This window comes from Bemisia tabaci, chromosome 4 (assembly GCF_918797505.1).
Source record: "Bemisia tabaci chromosome 4, PGI_BMITA_v3".
NCBI classification, from domain to species: domain Eukaryota; kingdom Metazoa; phylum Arthropoda; class Insecta; order Hemiptera; family Aleyrodidae; genus Bemisia; species Bemisia tabaci.
The window spans coordinates 18234266-18253546 of NC_092796.1; the positions used below are offsets into that span (position 1 = coordinate 18234266).

At 42.1% G+C, this 19281-nt stretch overlaps 1 protein-coding gene across 1 annotated transcript in view; it reads right to left on the minus strand.

Moving 5' to 3' along the window:
- LOC109034336 (uncharacterized) overlaps nt 1-17962 on the minus strand; it is a 282573-nt gene extending 264611 nt beyond the window's left edge. Inside the window, 2 exon segments of the mRNA XM_019047419.2 lie at nt 12947-13362; nt 17692-17962. Of these exon segments, the coding sequence (XP_018902964.2) occupies nt 12947-13116 (170 nt within the window). The 5' untranslated portion in view covers nt 13117-13362; nt 17692-17962.
- Between the last annotated feature and the right edge of the window lie 1319 nt (nt 17963-19281).

A 19281-nucleotide genomic window follows, 5' to 3' on the forward strand; every position in this document is an offset into this window, starting at 1 on the left:
CGTCCCGCAAAGCGAATATCCTGATAATTTCTATCTAGTTTAAATTAATGTTGAAACAGGTCCTTGATTGCATTCCTCCTGGGAGAAGGCGCAGAGGGTGCCCAATAAGAGGTTGGAGGGAGGAGATTGAAACAGAAATGTTAAGGTGCTCAGTGCCCCAAGGGTTGTGGTTCGATAGAGAGCAGCCCCCAAAAATGTAGGCTGTGACTGGATAACTCCGACGGCGCAAACAAACAAAAAATGATTTAGTGATTTTACTATCGATATACTACCACTACAACTGGGAGATTCGATCCATACATTCCAAAATAGTTAGTTAGTTAGTTTTAGTTAACGACGATCAGCATCTAGGCTATTTACGTCGGGGACTAGGCAATTTTAAATTTTTAAATTCAAAATAATCGCAAATTTCTGTTTACGAAGATTTATTCCTTAGAATTTTTACGAGATAATATTATGTTCATTCTCGAGATTGCAATTAATAACTAAAATGCAAAATTAGGTTTTAATTAATGCAAACGAGTTCCGTGTTTTAGTGGTTGCTCCACTGGTGCACAAGTAAGTAGTAAAAGCTTCTACGGGAGGAGGTAGATGGGTCCTTTCTTCGCGTATCTTTTAGCTGCACCGAAGCGAGGCAAGTTCGTCGCTTCTCTGACGTATAAGAACGTATCTCGATTTCCACATGAGCCCTGTTCTCCGTATAATCCAATGCTTTCCGGGGCTCATAGGGAATTAGAGATACGCCCTTTTTATCAGAGGAGCGAGGGGTTGTGGATGTGGGGCAAAAGCATTGCACGCGAGTGCAACTCGTACCTTGTTCAAGCTCGAACTTTTCAATTTCAACTTCCCAATACGTCTCTTGCCATAGATGAGATTCGCGGGAAATCAACTTTTCCCACTTCGCGCGACCAGATTTTTTAACTCGGACCACTGTAAACTTGTAGCTCTTCTGGGGCACTCCAGCAAAGAAAAATTGAGTGTTGGAAACATCGATGTGGGGTTGAAACTACGAGACCTCGTGCTTCGATTGCGATGACTCAAAACTCTCTCTCATATTTTACTTTTTTGAAAGGATACCTAACATTTTTGTGCGATATTTAAAGAGATATATCCTTGGAGGAGAATCAGAAAATTTGCTTGAGGAAATCACCTTCTAACCCCCTCCCTCCCTGACAAAAAATTAAAATGAGATAGCTGAATTCGACCTTCAAAACTGAGAAACACGGTTTTGTAGTTCCAACATCGACATTTCATTTACCACTCGCAAATTCAACATAATGATAAGAACAAGCAAATACGTACCTATGTCGACGATAAAATTACAAAAATACATATTTCGATGGTAGTGATTCATTATTACCCCTATTCCCTAATTCTTGTGGGAGAGTATAACCGGAGACTGTGTAGAAATTGAGACATTTTATGGAATATAATCAGTCTTCCCTTAGAGAAGTAGAAGGTATCAGGAAATTTGCCTAAGTTTCAGCGTACTCGTTCGTGAATTGTTCAAAAGTCATACATTTTAAAGCCCTGGATAGACGATGAAATTCCCGAACCAATTCCGATCAAAGTAGCATTAGAATGTCGGGAGTCATCAGTCTTAAACTCATTAATTTTCTTCATTTTAAAATGAAAACTTGGCAGATATGTTTCCTGTGGCAGGAAATGATGAATGGTGGCACTCCGTTCTGATCTTACTTTGAACATAAAAGTGCGGCCCGTCAAAATTTGATGGTAGATGGTGACCAACAGTCATAACGACGTCTACTTTGATCGGAATTGGTTCGGGATTTGATCGTCTATCAGGGGCTTATAATGTTCTTCATTGAAATGAACTTTTTGGTAGTGCTAATATTGTATGTATAGACGTAACTAACGTAGACATGACGTCGATATCTTGGTCTAATAAAATTTGACATGAATTGCCGTTGATCCGGAATCTAAGGGCGCAGTTCTTTAATAGCTATCGGAAAACAATCAATATTGGGTCATACTTCACGAGGAAGTGATGGAAGAGCGAATCGTAGAAAAAGGGCTATAAACATGAAGATGAGAGAGAAATCAATATCGAGGTTAACATCAATTGCAGTTTTCAACTTCGTGCGGAGAGGGATAGTGCTTTTCACAGAGCGCACCACTTGACGGGTCGAGGAGAGATTCGGAAACAGAGAAAAATTGTTTCCCTTTATTTTTGGACGTGTCACATTAATATGGTTCAGCTCCCCAGCCCGCACATTCTTCTTCTCCCCGACGCAAACTGCTACTTTATGTTTTAAATTGCGTCGTAAAGTAGAAATTCGGAAGGCGCGCAGCGCCGCGTCTTGATTTTAAAAATATAACATTTATTAGGAATTTTGAAGGCCGTGAAAGATGGCGCTTGTTAACTTCGAAATGAGTTAGGTGAAAACTGCAGGAGCGCTGAGAGGCGAGGTTTCTCTTGGAGACTAGTCGCTTGAATGGACGACTTTAATCCAAATCAACCTCCCTGCATTTTCGTTGCCAAAACTATTCTATTTAATGCCATAAAACTCTGTAAAACATCTTTGATTATTACCTATGACGAATTACACAATTTCAGGGCAAAATTTTGCATTTTCTCCCGGAAATATAAATACGAGAGAAAAGCGCAATATGTAATGTGCATAGGCTGATTCTGCTTGAAGACTTTCGATCATTCTGTACTAAAGATTGAAAAATACAGTTTATTTTTAGATCAGTTTAGGATACTTTTTAAAGACGACGGGGATAATAAATCGTTGCGATTTTGCAGTGCTTATATTATATTCCAGATCTCACTTTCTTTTCTAGTCGTGGTTACAATGTTACCTTTGTGGTAACGTCCCTCTCGGTTCCAAAAACAATGCTGCATTGTTACCAGGACCGAGAAAATTGTTACCGCGATAGTAACGTTGTAACTACGACTAGAAAAGAAGCAGGGACCTGGACCTGGAACCCACCATAACCATTGTAAGAGCAACAATTATTTTTCCTCCGTGTACATTTTGATTTCTGAGGAGGATAAGAAAGCAGGTCCTCTCCAGCAATATAGTTTATCTACGGGAAGAGGAATTTATAAGTGTCGAAAAATCAAATACGAGTTAGGTACTGGTACCGGTATACATTCCGTCAAAAAATTTGCGTTCACTTGCAAACACAGAGCGACACACTTTAGGAGAGAGTGATTCTTTATTAGTTCAATAAATTGGTAAGGGTGACCAAGTGTAAGTACATCGCTGACGATACGATTTCCTCATATGGACATCGATGGCATCACGAAGACATTAGTATAATGACGTCGCCTAATCAAAATCGTCCGAATAAACTGCCTCGTCCACACCATTCCTCAACTTGGTGTTGGTGAAGGCCCTCAAATCAGATCAACTGAGTTCGCGTGATTGTTTTTAGATTATTCTCTTCAAGCCGAGCGAATTTCAATTAAAGGGACCTAGAATCGTCTCCATCTCAAGTCCTGCGAACAAGTTATGGTCCCGGCGGCGCGGCGGTGTTGTCGCCCGAGCTGAAATCGTAAACAACTCACGGGCTGAAATACGGGCCGATCCGGCCAGGCGCGCCAACCCTGGCTCCGAACTGAAAACACTCCAAATGAGGAAACTTTTTGCGTTACTTAATTATTAAATTATATTTCCCACTTAAGACTGCGTTGCATGCTCAGAGCCCCGAGTTGGTTTGACGGAGGCAGGGGCTTTAATAACTTCCCCTTCCGGACGGCCGGCGATGACATTAGCGTTTGTTTTCAGCGGATTAGCGAGCTCCGCTTTTTTCTCTTATCTAATTAACCCATGACTGTACACTTTTGAATTTCCAAAGATTCAATTTTTACGTTTTCCTCGACGACTTGTTTGTGCTCTTCTGCTCGAAATTAATGTTCCTTGGGAAAGGTTAGTAGTTGGGAACGGCCCTCCGTTTTTGACGGATTGATGCACGGCCTTCCGAGTTCCAATTGGACCCCACTCAGCATGATATCTTAAAGCAATGTTGTTATTTGCTGACATATGTTGATGTAATGTTACTAATATGGATGGAATGTTAAATCAGTATTGTCAGGATAAGACTGACAATATCAACATTGATGTAAGCTTGATAGACCGGCAACCAAGGAGTTGTCAAGAAGTGTCAATCTGATAATAATGTTGACGGGGGCATATCAATATTATGTAAGATTATTGTAATGTTACTTCGACCTTACTATCAATGTTGTTGCAATGTTCAGGCAAGTCCCTGGCAGTAGCACATCAACATTGATGCAATCTTACCTCATTCTTACTAAGATGGATATAATATGGCTGCAATGTTGATGTGTAAGATGTGCAATATTATACTAAGATTGTATTGGGGTTCTATGCTCAGTGGGACGTATTTCTGCCAAACGGAAATATGTGCATTTAGATATGAGCTCTGAGGCCCATAAGAATATATGCAAAACAGGGCTCACGTCATAATGCACATAGTTCCGTTTGGTATAAATACGTCCAATTGACTCGTTTAGTTTGACGTCTTTGCGGCGCGCGCACTAAAACTCAACGACTGATCACAGAAGTTAAAGATGCTTCTTCGATTGCGAGGGATTGTTGTGGTACTTGGAATTTTTGAACGTATGCCGTTACGGCAACGGTAATTTTTGAACGTATGCCGTTGCAAACGGCATACGTTCAAAAATTACCGTTGCCGTACATACCGTTTGCCGTGCAAACGGAAATATGTGCATTTAGATATGAGCTCTGAGGCCCATAAGAATATATGCAAAACAGGGCTCACGTCATAATGCACATAGTTCCGTGTGGTATAAATACGTCCAATTGACTCGTTTAGTTTGACGTCTTTGAGGCGCGCGCACTAAAACTCAACGACTGATCACAGAAGTTAAAGATGCTTCCTTCGATTGCGAGGGACTGTTGTGGTACTTGGAATTTTTGAACGTATGCTGGAAAGCCTGCACGTGAATTTGATCCTGCTTCTACGTGGAGTGAAATTTAGAATTCTCCTCAGGACAGGGTTGCCGCAGAATTTTTAAAATGAAATTTCCTGACATTTCTCTGGCACATTTTGGTGAAATTCCCTGACAATTGAATACATACCACATGGATAAAAATACATTATTATAGAAATAGTTCTCTGACAAAATTTGTTGTTTGAAACGTCGAACCCATTCTAAAAAGTAAATAAAGGTGACTTAACAATATTTCCCTGACATTTCCAGGTTTTCTCTGACTCTTTAAAATTCCCTGACATTTCCCGGCTTTCCCGGTATCCCTGACTGTGGCAACCCTGATAGGAAGAGTATACGATATAAGATATGGAGTCACCGAAGGATCTACCTCGGATTGGCTAGGCCATCTTGGGCTTCATAGAGCTCTAACGATAAAAGAAAGGCGGAGGATGCGTGCAGACGATTCAAAATGATGGAAATGAGATTTAATCGCTTCATTTAACGTGTCTACATGAAATTACCATTTGAGTAACTTTCATTTTCTAACACTGAAAAAAAAAGTTCGGTTCGAGGTACACAGCTACACATGACCGAATTATTTGGTCTGTTCAACCGAACTGTTCGGTCCACTGAACCGAACTGTAAGAATTTATTATGGTTCGGTCGCACAAACCGAACAATTCGGTTGTGTGTACCGAACAAGATCGTAGTTCCATATTTACCGAACTTCTTTTTTTCAGTGATGTCGAGGCTTATCCTCATATTTTTCAACCACCATCCTTCTCTATGAGACCACTGTTGATAGACTAAAAAATAAAAATGGAGCGCGTTCAGTAGAAAGGAACCAAGTCACATCAGCTATTGCCAAATTTAAGTCAGCGATTTGATTTTTGACAAGAGAGCGTTTGTGCGGGTTTCTTTGAAAATTTCACGGAATTCGCTTCGTACTGTGTGGGAAATTCTCTGAGATTTGTACAAAAATCCGCACAACCGTTCTCATGTAAAAAATAGAATTCTACTTGGGTTTGGTTAGAGTACCTATATAGCGAGAGTATGGACAGATCGATTCATGGAGGGCTTAGGGCCCAAAAGTGCAGCCACCCTTCTAACCAACTTCTAACGCACAAAATTTCACTGCCAGTCTGCAGATTCCAATACTAACCAAGATAGCCAAGAATGTACAGAAATGAGCGTTTCTTCCGCGAAATTGAGTAAATTTATGCAAAAACTGAGTCAAACAGGTGCTTAATAAACGACGGTTTGTAACAAAAGTATTAGTAAATCGCTCTGAATACTTGAAATTCATAGGTTGGCTGCATTTCTGGGCCCTAACTTTATTCGCAGAAGCATCGGTGGAGGCCTGATGTATTTTCGGAGTTTCACATCTGTCCATACTCTCGCTATACAGGTACTGTAGGTTTGGTTCCTTTCTGCTTAAAGCAGTCCAAATACAGGGTGAGCGAAAAGTCCCCGACCCCCCCTCTAACTTTTGAACGAATTGAGCTAAGGAAATGAAACTTTGGGAATGTTCCTATCTCAAAGGGGGCCATCTTTTGAGGGGGTCGAAATTTTGGTGCCCCCCTCAGGGGGGGACAGGGGCCCCCCAACTTTTTTTTTTCAAATAGCAACCCCTATCTTGTGATACCTCATTCGAAAGAGCATAAAAAACTAAGAATTTTGGCGCAAACCGCAGATCAATATCTCAATTTTTGACCGAGTTATGGTAGGTCAAAGGTCAAATTTGACCTATTTTCAAAAAATCATAACTCCGGTTCAAATTATCGTAAAGTAAAAAATAAAACGGGAAAATTTACCAAATTGTGTTCGCTTTTACGTAAAAATTGCAGAAATCACTTCGATTTAATTTTAAGGGGGGGCTCGGACCCCCAAATACGTCAATTCAAAGGTCATTCAATTTTCCTGCGAAATAAGCCAATTTCCTCTGGATTTGCCTCCACATTATCTCAGCAAGGTCAAAATCAGTTCTACATTACGTTGGAAAGTCCCCGAATTTCGGGAAAAGTTAAAAAAACGAAATTTAAACGGTCAAATTTAATCACCTTAAATTTCGTTTTTTTAACTTTTCCCGAAATTCGGGGACTTTCCAACGTAATGTAGAACTGATTTTGACCTTGCTGAGATAATGTGGAGGCAAATCCAGAGGAAATTGGCTTATTTCGCAGGAAAATTGAATGACCTTTGAATTGACGTATTTGGGGGTCCGAGCCCCCCCTTAAAATTAAATCGAAGTGATTTCTGCAATTTTTACGTAAAAGCGAACACAATTTGGTAAATTTTCCCGTTTTATTTTTTACTTTACGATAATTTGAACCGGAGTTATGATTTTTTGAAAATAGGTCAAATTTGACCTTTGACCTACCATAACTCGGTCAAAAATTGAGATATTGATCTGCGGTTTGCGCCAAAATTCTTAGTTTTTTATGCTCTTTCGAATGAGGTATCACAAGATAGGGGTTGCTATTTGAAAAAAAAAAGTTGGGGGCCCCTGTCCCCCCCTGAGGGGGGCACCAAAATTTCGACCCCCTCAAAAGATGGCCCCCTTTGAGATAGGAACATTCCCAAAGTTTCATTTCCTTAGCTCAATTCGTTCAAAAGTTAGAGGGGGGGTCGGGGACTTTTCGCTCACCCTGTATACTGTTGAATTCATACAGTAAGAAAGTCAGAAATTTCTGTGTTATTATATGGATTATTTTTTCCCCTTCCGAATGAAATGAATGCTTAGGCATCGCAAATTACTGCCAACCGAGAAAATTATCCACTTCTCGGGGTTTTGTCAACACTGGTCACCACCTGAAAATAGGGTGGAAAAGGCAAGAAACGGGGGAAAGTTGACATTTAAAAATCCGCGCCGGAGATTATCCCCGAGGGAGTGGCGCGCGACAGGATGGCTTAAGTCATTAATTCGGGGGAGGCGGGTCGGAGGGATAGAGGTCATTTCATATTTTGTCCCTGATTCCTATCTCGCATCATTCAGTAAATGTATTCTGTCTTGAGTTGCGCCCTGGGGACTTGGTGCCCATAGACGAAGACTGCGAAACATTACGCGATGAATTTTATGATGCATGCCGTATTGCCGCATGCATGCGTACGAAGCGATGCAAGGAGTTTCGCCTTGTTTACAGTCCCATCTTCAAGATTTACACATTCAGGGCATGATAAGGGGTCATTCATAAAATACGTCACGCACTGGTGGAAGGGAGAGGGTCTCGAGGGTCTGATCAAACGCGACGAGGAGGGGGAGGGTGACTAGGGGCGTCACGCGTCACGCATTTTCTCTGTAGTTTTGGTAAAAATATCGGGAAAAATGCCGATTCATTCCGTAAAGGAAGGGGGTATCTAGCAACGCGGGTGACGTAATTTTTGATGGGATTCAGACCTGTGCGACAAGGAGAGGAGGAGGGTCTTAACATTTTTTTTAGAGCATGAGATAATTTTATGAAAGGTTCCGAGAAAGTTTTTTTTAACGTTCCAGTATTACAATTTTTAGAACAGAACACAGTGCGTTCCGTGCTGCGACACTTCAACTAACCATATTATTTGATGCTCAATCTAAATTCTTAAATTATTTCGCGTTTTTATATGCATCTTCGACTTTCTTGGCACACTAGCAACCCAGCTCTAAATGAAATAATTCCCTGACTCTTGAGGTTTTCATAATTCCTTGACTTCCCCGTTATCCCATGAACACTTAAACCTCCGCTTTGAATAAAAAATATTCCCTAGCCACCGTAAAAATTTTCTGACTTTTCCCATTTTCTCTGACAATGGGCCTGTTGCAAACTTTTGCTATATCAAAACTAAGATTTGTTTCTTATAGATAATGCCTCAAAAATCACGATGAGCGCATTGGCAAAGTCTGAAATGCACTCATAACTTCACAATCTGCGTAAGAAATTTGCGGTTTTTTGAGCTTCCCGCTTCAAAAACGATACTACGGCACAGGTGAACATTTTGTTAGAGGAGGCGTTCCATCGTCGGCAATATTCATCATGGCCGACGCCAATTCGCCAAAACACGTATGATGAGACGAGATAACACCTGAACAGCATTAGACCAGATAACAATCGGCGTGTTTACGTTCATATTTTCCTCGCCCGCCTTGATTGACCCTGAACTCACCTCGAATTACGCGCGGAACTGCGGAAGCGTCGGCCATGATGAACATTGCCGACGATGGAACGACTCCTCTAACAAAATGTTCACCTGTGCCGTAGTATCATTTTTGAAGCGGGAAGCTCAAAAAAACGCAAATTTCTTACGCAGATTGTGAAGTTATGAGTGCATTTCAGACTTTGCCGATGCGCCCATCGTGATTTTTGAGGCATCATCTGTAGGAAACAACTCTTATATTTGCTCTAGCAAAAGTTTGCAACAGGCCCATTTTAACCTTGGTCGGAGTTCCTTTCAGAAAAATTATAATCTATCTTTCTCCCGTACGGAGGAAAGGAAAACCTCGGTTTGCGAACCGATAAGCTTAGAGGTTTGGAAGTTGAAATTTCGGTAGTGCGCACTGACCTCTACGAGTGCCAAAACCGAATTTCAGTTCGATAAACCGAAGGCTCGGTTCTATTCAACGCGTCAATGTCTCACAATCAATTCACTAAACCAAAACCCTCCGGTTGATACAAAACTTACTCAACTCCGTACAAGCCAAAGTTTACCGGTTAGTTGAAATGAATCTTCGCTTCACAGAATTGAGGTTCGGTTCTATCAACCAAAGTGGTCGGTGCGCGTGATTGAGAGCTCAGATCTCTATTCCAAAAAGCGTCTACTGAACTTCAGTTCCTATAATCGAAGTTTGTTCTTCTCAATGTGTAATTTTTTCAGACAAAGCACTGAAAAAAAAATCTCGGTGTTTTGACTAAGAAAAGGGTAAAATTACCAAGAATTCAGGGTTCTATTTGATCCCAGTTTTTTGTGATAAAATTACCATTTATGGAATTGGTAATTTTACCGAGAAATCTCGGTAAAATTATTGAACTTTCTTGATAATTTTACTTGAACTTGGTAAAAACGCCAATATTTTTTATCGACTGTGGTAGAATTACCGAGATAAAATGGCAAAGTTACCGGGAATTGATTACCAATAAAAGTGGTATTCTTACCAGAAAAAACAGTAAAAATACCGGTTTTTAGGTAAGCTTACAAGTCTGTCTTAGTAAAATTACCAATAATTGGTAAAAAAAAGTGAGATGGTAAAGGTACCAGCGGACCTTGGTAAAAACGCCGAGAATTTTTTTTCAGTGAGTATGAACGGAGGAGCATCTACACTGATTTAAAGAGGGGGGGGGGGGGAGGCTCGTTCACACCTTAGTATGCTCCCGAGCACAAACAATTGGAAAGCTGCCACGTTTGAAAGCAACGAGGTAACGAACGCCCGTCCAGCAGTAATTCCCACCGTTTCTCAAGTGCGCGTTTTTACGCATCTCCGTTCCCTTCCCCCTCGCTCGCCGCGAATCGACGGAACTAAGCTTCCCTAAAAATAGTCAATTTACCGAATTTAGAACGCGGCTCTCAGAATCGGTGCTAAATCGGCGTTCAGCGTGCAAAATTGTTGTTTCCTGAGGATAAGACATGGCCGAATTTAGACACTTATGGGGCTCCTTCGGCTGCTGGTTCCCTAAATTTTCAAGAAGTGGAAATTTTGCCGATAAAACCTTTCATTTAATTTTTTTGTTGACGCCCCCCCCCCCCCATCTCTGAGTGACAGGTGGAGACTTTTACTCTCGGAGATTTAACACTTTCTCAAGGAAAATTGGATTGCATTTTGCAAAAAGGAACCAAGAGCACTACACTGTCGCTAAGAGTGTGCAACTTCTTTCGTCTTGGAAGAAAAACCTGATCATCTGTGAACAATTTCTATTTTACACCCCAAAAACTCGAAATTTAAGACAACAGTTACCACATTAATTTCATATTTTTGCATGATTTCAGTGCTTTTATGGTAAAGGATGAAGTTGCACAATCTTTGCAACATCGCAATGCTCCTGGTTCCTTTTTGGAAAATGCAATCCAATTATAAGATAGCGACAGTCATCACCCTTTTTTCGGCTGTTGACCTACCTACTAGGTGGATGATGAGCCTGTTGACGTAAATGAGCCAAACAAGTTTGCCGAACTTCGTTAGGTTTGCGAAACGAAATACTCAACATGTTGTTCAACATCCACCTGGTAGGTAAGTCAACAGTTGAAGGTTGGAGTCCCAAAAGTAAAAGCTTCCACCATTGCAGAGATAGCAATGGAGGGTCTTTTGTCTCGGTATCGGACTTAAACGCTCTACACCCGACCCGATCAGTGGGCTGATTATTGAAATTATTAGACAAAGCTAAAGACAAAGGGTAAGGGAGAGATCCTACCTCCTTCGTCTTTTGCAACCACTCGCTTCCACCAATAGGATCTCTCCATATCTCTTCAGTCTCCTTTGTCTGTCGCTTTGGCTACCAATTTCAACAATCAGCCTGCTGAGACTGATTTTGATAGAGGACCGAGCGAAGTGCCGAAAAAATAAAACCGAGTTATTAGTGTTTACACCAATAGGATTCCCCCATACGCTTTTTGTCATATTTGTCTGTAGCTTTGTCTACCATTTCAAGTATCGGCCCCCAGCCCGCATCCTGCTGATGCGACGTAAAATGGAGGTGTTGCATGTGTGAGGGATTTGCGATTTGACCATTGATTCTTATGTAAAAGTTCGCGAAAAACACGATGGTGCCACTGGTTTTCTCTGAAATCATCTCCCAAGCTCAAAAAAAGCTCTCAAAGTGAGGCCAAAATGGAGGGGATATCCCACCCTACCCTGAGAGTCCACCTCTACATCAAGACAAACTCTCCATGCAAAGATAGGGAGCAAATACAGGGTTGCCGTGTTTTCAGTTTTGGAGTCCCCAAGTAAAGTGGCAACCCTGCTAATGTATTTGCTCCCTATCTTTGCATGGAGAGTTTCGTTTTGATGTAGAGGTGGACTCTCAGGGTAGGGTGGGATATCCCTCCATTTTGGCCTCAACTTGAGAGCTTTTTTTGAGCTTGGGAGATGATTTCAGAGAAAACCAGTGGCACCATCGTGTTTCTCGCGAACTTTAACATTAGAATCAACAGTCAAATCGCAAATCCCTCACACATGCAACATCGCCATTATGGTTTCGATGCGTTCCAGCTAAAATCGGTCCATTCGTGAACGTTCGCAAGGATGCGTTGACGTTGTTGATCCAGGATGCGGGGGCGGACCGGGGAACGTGGCCCGGGCGCATGGATCTGACACAGGGTTGCAAGTGTGAAATGAAAAATATGAAAGATTGGAAATTTCACTTGAATTTTTCATGAAATTTCACAAACCTGTGAAAAATATGAAAAATTGGAAAAATTGGAACATATAAATCTGAACATATAACCTAGCAGGAACATCACTGGGGCAGTCTTTTTTGTCTGAAATTGAAGGTTCTTGTGAGAAATGTCATGAGAAAAACACTGGTATCATTGAAGGGTGCCATAATTGGTTCCCCCCTCCCCAGAATCACATAAGGTCCGAAAAAAGCTAAATTTCCCCAATTTTTAAGAAATTCCCTTCTTCCTCTTGTGGAAGTTATCCTCTCTCCTCGGCCCTACATACCTGTGTGAGATTTTAATTGATTTGAGTAGGCAGCCAATGAAGAAACAGCTATTAATTTGTAAGTTTTATAATATTTTTGATACAGTTGGCTGCAATGCGACCTTGAGAAGTAAGCAGAGACATTTTCTTTTATATCACTCGTTATTCAATGTCGGGAATGAAAAAACATCATTAAAATCTATTTTTCACAATTTTTCATATTTTTCTGAAATTTCATGAAATATTTCACGTGAAATTTCAAGATTTTATTTTTCATGAAAAATTGCAACCCTGATCTGACATGCCGCGCCATGCGACGCTGCATCGGAGCGCGGGGCGCGGGGGTGGAGGCGGGTGGGACGGTGGGTGTGACAGGGAGGGAGTGCACTTACTTGCAGTAGTAGAGGCGGTTGTCGTGTGTCACGTGGACGCTCCAGCCTGGGTTGAGTTTATTTTGGATCTCCTCGAGATGCTCGTGCTCCTCGCGCTTCTTCTCGTCGTCGCCGGCCGAGGGTCCGCCGCCACCGCCGCCGCTGCTGTTCCAACGGGCTTGCAGCAACATGAGCGCGCCGCCATACAACCTCAACGCATGCTAATCAATTTCCACGCACCGGCACCGGCCCAACGGAGACGTCCACGTCCGACGTCCGACGGCCGACCCCGAACACAGTATGTAACGGCACACGAAAACGGGGCTTCCCGGGTCCAGACGCGACGTCAACGTCGTTTGACTTCCACTCGGATTTGCTCCCGGCACTTACTTCCGCTTTCCCGACACACCGAGATTATTATTCGCACTTGAGTTCACCTGTGAGAAAAGGATGCTGGACATTGATTGTACTGTATCGGTAGCTTGGAGTAAGAGGCTCACAGAATTTACGCCGAATAAGTTTACGCACTTTTAGACTGCGACAAAAGATCGTCTGACGTCACTTAGGTGACGTCAAGATGCCTGGAGTGCAATCAAGATGGCGCATCTTCTGCCGCAGTCTATAGGCACGTGAACTTGTTTGGCGTGGACTCCAAGTTTACGCACTTTTAGACTGCGACAAAAGATCGTCTGACGTCACTTAAGATTCAAGATCTTCTGTCGCAGTGTGTAAGTGCGTGAACTTGGCGTGGACTCGAACTAAACTTTCGGAAATATTGAGTTTTTACCCGAGAAAATTAAATCTTAATCAATTTTTTTTTCTTTAAAAAAAAGGAACTTATGGGCATTCGGGAAGTACAGGGACAGGATTTAGCTTTCAAAACCTAGTGCACCGTTCTCCTTTGATACTCAATACTTCTCAAGTTTAAAAAAAAAAAACAAAAAAAAACAAAAAAAAAAAAAAAAAAAAAAACAAACAAACTCGGCACTCGAAAAATTTTTCGATTTGAAAAAATTGAATTATGTCCGACTCTAGATCAACTTCAGTAAAAATCTCGTTTTTTTTTTTGGAAAGGAAAAATTTCGAACTGTTGAATGCAAAAAACGCTAATTCTTCATTTAGGAGTTGCATTGTAAATATTTCGATGCGCCCATCGCGTTCTACCTGAGCCTCTGAAGCAAAACAACAGTACTGTGGTGCTCAATTGATTGATACATCAATCATAGAAACCTTACTCAGTATGCACCATTACGATGGATGACGTCAGTGACCATTTCTTCGATGGTTAAACCTCGATTAATAGTGAAAAAAGAGACTTAACTTTCAGACGGATCTTACTTTTGCCTTAATTTTAAAATTCGACCATTGAAATACGATTCTACAACGGCAATTCTATGATAGACACGACTGACCGATTGTGTAACCTACGTCTGATGTCAGACTGACCGACTTTTACCGGTGAATGGTGAAGGGGGGAGCGGGCGGCGGCGGGTAATGACATGAATTATAATTCTACTGTAATTACACCTTCATTTCCGAGAACTAAAATCTCAGTCACATTCTTTAAGACAAATTAAGGCTTACTACGTCTCTGATTCTTTTCAACAATTCAAATGAAACTTAAAATCTATCTTCGAAACGATTCCGCTACTTTATGCAGAAAGTACGTGCCACCTCAAATGAAAGCTCGCTAATCAACACTTATTAAAACGGATAGCATTAAGTGTTTAAGACACTTGCCAGAACCACTTGTTGCCTTACATATGACTGAAGAAGATAGAGGACTGAAATAATTAGCTGAATTTGGCCCATTATTGAACTGGTCCGTTAACAACTGAGCTCCAAAACTGGAGCAGCGGCAATTTATAAACGCTAGGAATTAAGTTCTCATTACGAGGTCTAATTAAATGGTATTTGGTGACAACTAACGAGAATTTTGGGGGAAATAAGTCTGTTTATCAGTTCGGGGTGATTGAGTAGCCTGATCTTACATTACAGTTTTTCTGGTGGCGAATGTTGGTCTTGTGGTTCTCTTCTAGAGAAATGTTAAAATATCAACTTATTTTATCCTTTCACCCTAAGAAGAAATTTGATGAAATTTTTTGTCGGTGCTCTCTGACTCTGAAAATACAATATTTCACTGATCTCTTTTTTAGAATCATCAATCTCATACTTAATCTCTTGGTATTGCAGAATTTTCAGCGTAAAACGACACCGCATGCTTTTTTTTTTTTTTTTTTTTTTTTTGTTTAAACGGAAGTGAAAATCTGCTTTCTCCCGCACTGGATTGAGGGGGAACCGAAGTGCCCCCAGATTCGGCGAGCCCCGGGGGGGTTTTCCAGGCCCACTCCCAGGTATCAGATACCAATCGCGGCCCGGTCCGAGTGGAACGTCCCCGGGCATCGCTGTCCGGGGACCTCGGTCCGGGAGTGTGAATGGTTATGTGGGTTTGGCCTATGACGGTAGGCCCGCCAAACACTAACGACACTCCCCTTGAGATGCATCCGCACTACGCATCCCCTTTTGTCCGAGTTTAATTCCCACCCAACGGTCAGCCTACGGCCATTACCTCGTCAGGCGAGAGGGCCCCCCGCAGCAGTGTCCAGCCGGACCCCACCCTCATAGGAGCACCCCGTTGCCTCCGGAGTACCTAACCCCCGCCAGGAGGGATTTAAACCTCCCAGCAGCTCTGAGGATGGGAATCCGTACCCCGAGGGGTCCGTCGGCACTGGAGCCTCTGAAGCGGAAAGGTTACCTCCCGTGGATGTGTGGGGGATTCCAGGTGGCACCCGGCCAGGACTCCAAGGAGTCCTGTGTTACGCCGGCGCTCCGAGTCCTACCCACTAACACCGCATGCTGCTTCCCCCTTCACTGAAAGATGTAAACTATAAAGATTCATTCTTTTGACATTGTTGATTCTTCAAATTGGTCTCCAAAATCATTGTAATACCTCTCACTGATCTCAATAGTTTAAGGGACCAAAATGTGGGAAATGATAGACTGGAAATGATGAAAAGCACATCCCAAAATCCCCAAAATTGTTTTTGCCCACAACTCCACGCTGAAAAGAAAAATGTACCACATTTTTCGAATTAGCGCATATTCCACAGAAAATATAACGTGAGGCCAACTGCTGTGTTTTCGCTTCATTTTCATTCCTGTGTTAAAATATGTGCCTGAGTGGGAGTCAAAGCGGGCTAGACATCCCTTATACAGTTTCTTATACTTAACAATTTCTATTAAGGTAGTTCTACAACTCTGAGGAATCATCTAACTTCCAACATCCCCCACGCAACCTTGGACTCTATCCGCTCCCCGTAAAAATTTCTGACTGCGCAATTGACTACGTCGTGGATTAAAATGGCATGGAATAATGTTATTTTTGATAGAATACTCTCACGGCGGATAATTCAATTGAACTCGTATTTCTGTGCACCCTAAAAGCTGACAAATGGGGTAAACCTGGAAAAACACGTTTATCGCTTGCGAAATGGTGCAACGAAACTATACTACGACCAAAGTTTCCCAAAATAACAAAAATTTTTTCACGTTTTACTCAATTACTTAGTGCGGAAAAACGAAAAGAGAAAGGTGCAACGCCGTAGTTTGAATAAACAATCCCTTACACAATAATGAAAAATTACAAGATTGAAAACTAGGTTGCCTTTTTCTCGTTTCGTCGAGAAAAGGTGGCAAAATAGTTCGCAACGTCGCAAACTTGAACACGTGTTTTTCACGTTGTGTTTTCAATGCGCCCAAAGCAAAAACTACATATTCTTTTCCGTCGATAAAAAGACTAAAGAGTCGAAATTTCATTAAAACTTGTCACTAGAATATATTATATCCTAAAAACCTCAATTGTAACAGATCTTTTCGACCAGGGGACCATCACCAGTGGTTATTAAATAAAACACACGAACACAAATTAAATCTGAGTAGAATTAAATAAAGCAAACGGCGAATTCAAGATAAAACGAAATTCTTGAATACGTCGATTATTTCACTTCAATTGAATTTGTTGTATTCTCAGGTTTCTTATTAACCGCTAGCGATGATGATCGGGTCGATAAGATCTCATGCTATGAAATCATCAAAGCTGTTAAATTTTCAACGCCTTGGTATGTCATATTGTCTATTCTGGTTTGTATTTCGTTTCGTGGTATATTGCAAATAAAAGAGCAATGTTTAATTTTTTACGTACACGGAGAAAATTTAAATTGCTGATTCAACAATTCAATTGTTAAAAAAAGTAACTGCAATGTTCCAATGTAGATTTTACAACACAAAAATGCTACTTTAACCACCCCAGTGGTTAAATTAGCTTACAATAGTGGTTAAAACAGCATTTTTTTGTTGTTAAATCTACGTTGAAACTTTGCAGTCACTTCCTTTAGCAATTGAATTGTCAAATCACCAATTTAATTTTTCCGTGTAAGTTAGGGTCGTTACGATAACAAGGCCTGAACTACCGTGCTAAGGAAGAACGCCGTATGAACATTCGAGAGTTGCCAAATTTCCTTTGTTAAAATGTTCATTTCCAAGAAAAGTCATGAATATTTTTCCTTGAAATTTTCAGGAACTTTAGGCGAAATTGCGAACAAAATTATCTGAAAAATTTGAGGAGAAATATTCATAGGTTTACCAGGAAATTCGTGTTTTATCCAAGGAAATTTGGCAACGCCTGAAGGTTCATACGGCGTTTTTCCTTAACAAGGCCTCAAGGGCCTACGAGCGGCAGAACACGGAGACTTTCAACGAATACTAACAAGTTACGGAGCACGGAAACGGAATGCGACGGAAACGGGGTCCAAAAGCACACACTACCCCCGGAAAACAAGGATCCAAGTCACAGGTGGTTAGGTGAGATACTCGCGTGGAGCACCTGACAGCCGAACGCACTCGCGAGGGATCGGGGCTCGAGGGGCGCCCCGCGGGGGGGTTTCGGGGATCACGTGAGGGGCTCACTTCACTTCGGGAACGGAGCGCGAGGCGACGCGGTGCCGCGCTGAGATCGGGATCGTCACTGAACTGGGCGCCGCGACGCGCCAGCGCCAGCGCCCGAGCCGCCGAGCCGAGGGCCCGACGCCGCGAAATTCAGCGCGCATCGCGACGCCCCCCCCCCCCCCCCCCTCCGTCCCAGGCCCACGGCATAGCCGCGGGTGCCCGCGTTGCCGGATCGGCGCGCAAATGGAACAAGTCAATGGAAGAAGTTAGAGTCCCTTTATACTGAGAGTCAAGACAACACCCCTCATGGAATCACAAACGGGAATAAAGATTACAGAAATTGAACGTTCTTGGTAATCTTTGATCGGCCCATTCTTAAATTCCTTTCTCCGTTCCTTCTCTCGTTCCGTTTGTTCCTTGCCGAACCCGTAATTCCCTGGTCCATTCCAGATTATAATCTTTGCAATCAGTAAAAATGTAATCTTTATTCCCGTTTATGACACTGTGAAGGCCTAAAATACGGGAACCAATCAGAAATGGATTCACATTGTCTTGACTCTCAGTATAAAGGGACTCTAGAGGAAGTCGGACGAAATGGAGATGTTGTATGTGTGAGGAATTTGCGATTTGACTGTTGATTCTTACGTAAAAGTTCGCGAGAAACACGATGGCGCTAGAGTACCTGTATAGCAAGAGTATGGACAGATCGCTTCATGGAGGGCTTAGGGCCCAAAAGTGCAGCCACCCTTCTAACGAACTTCTAACGCACAAAATTTCACTGCCAGTCTGCAGGTTCCAATTCTAACCAAGATGGCCAAGAATGTACATAAATGAGCGTTCTTCCGCAAAATTGAGTAAATTTATGCAAAAACTGAGTCAAACACGTGCTTAATAAACGACGGTTCGTAACAGTAGTATCAGTAAATCGTTCTGGATAGTTGAAATTCATAAGTTGGCTGCATTTCTGGGCCCTAACTTTATTCGTGGAGGCATCGGTGAAGGCCTGATGGACTTTCGGAGTTTCACATCTGTCCATACTCTCGCTATACAGGTACTCTAGATGGCGCTATACTAGTTCTCTCTGAAATCAACTCCCAAGCTCAAAAAAAGCTCTCAAGTTGAGACCAAAATGGAGGGGATATCCCACCCTACCCTGAGAGTCCACCTCTACATCAAGACAAACTCCATGCGAAGATAGGGAGCAAATACATTGACAGGGCTGCCACTTTATTTGGGGACTCCACAACTGAAAACACGGCAACCCTCCTAATGTATTTGCTCCCTATCTTTGCATGGAGAGTTTGTCTTGATGTAGAGGTGGACTCTCAGGGTAGGGTGGGATATCCCCTCCATTTTGGCCTCAACTTGAGAGCTATTTTTGAGCTTGGAAGTTGATTTCAGAGAAAACCAGT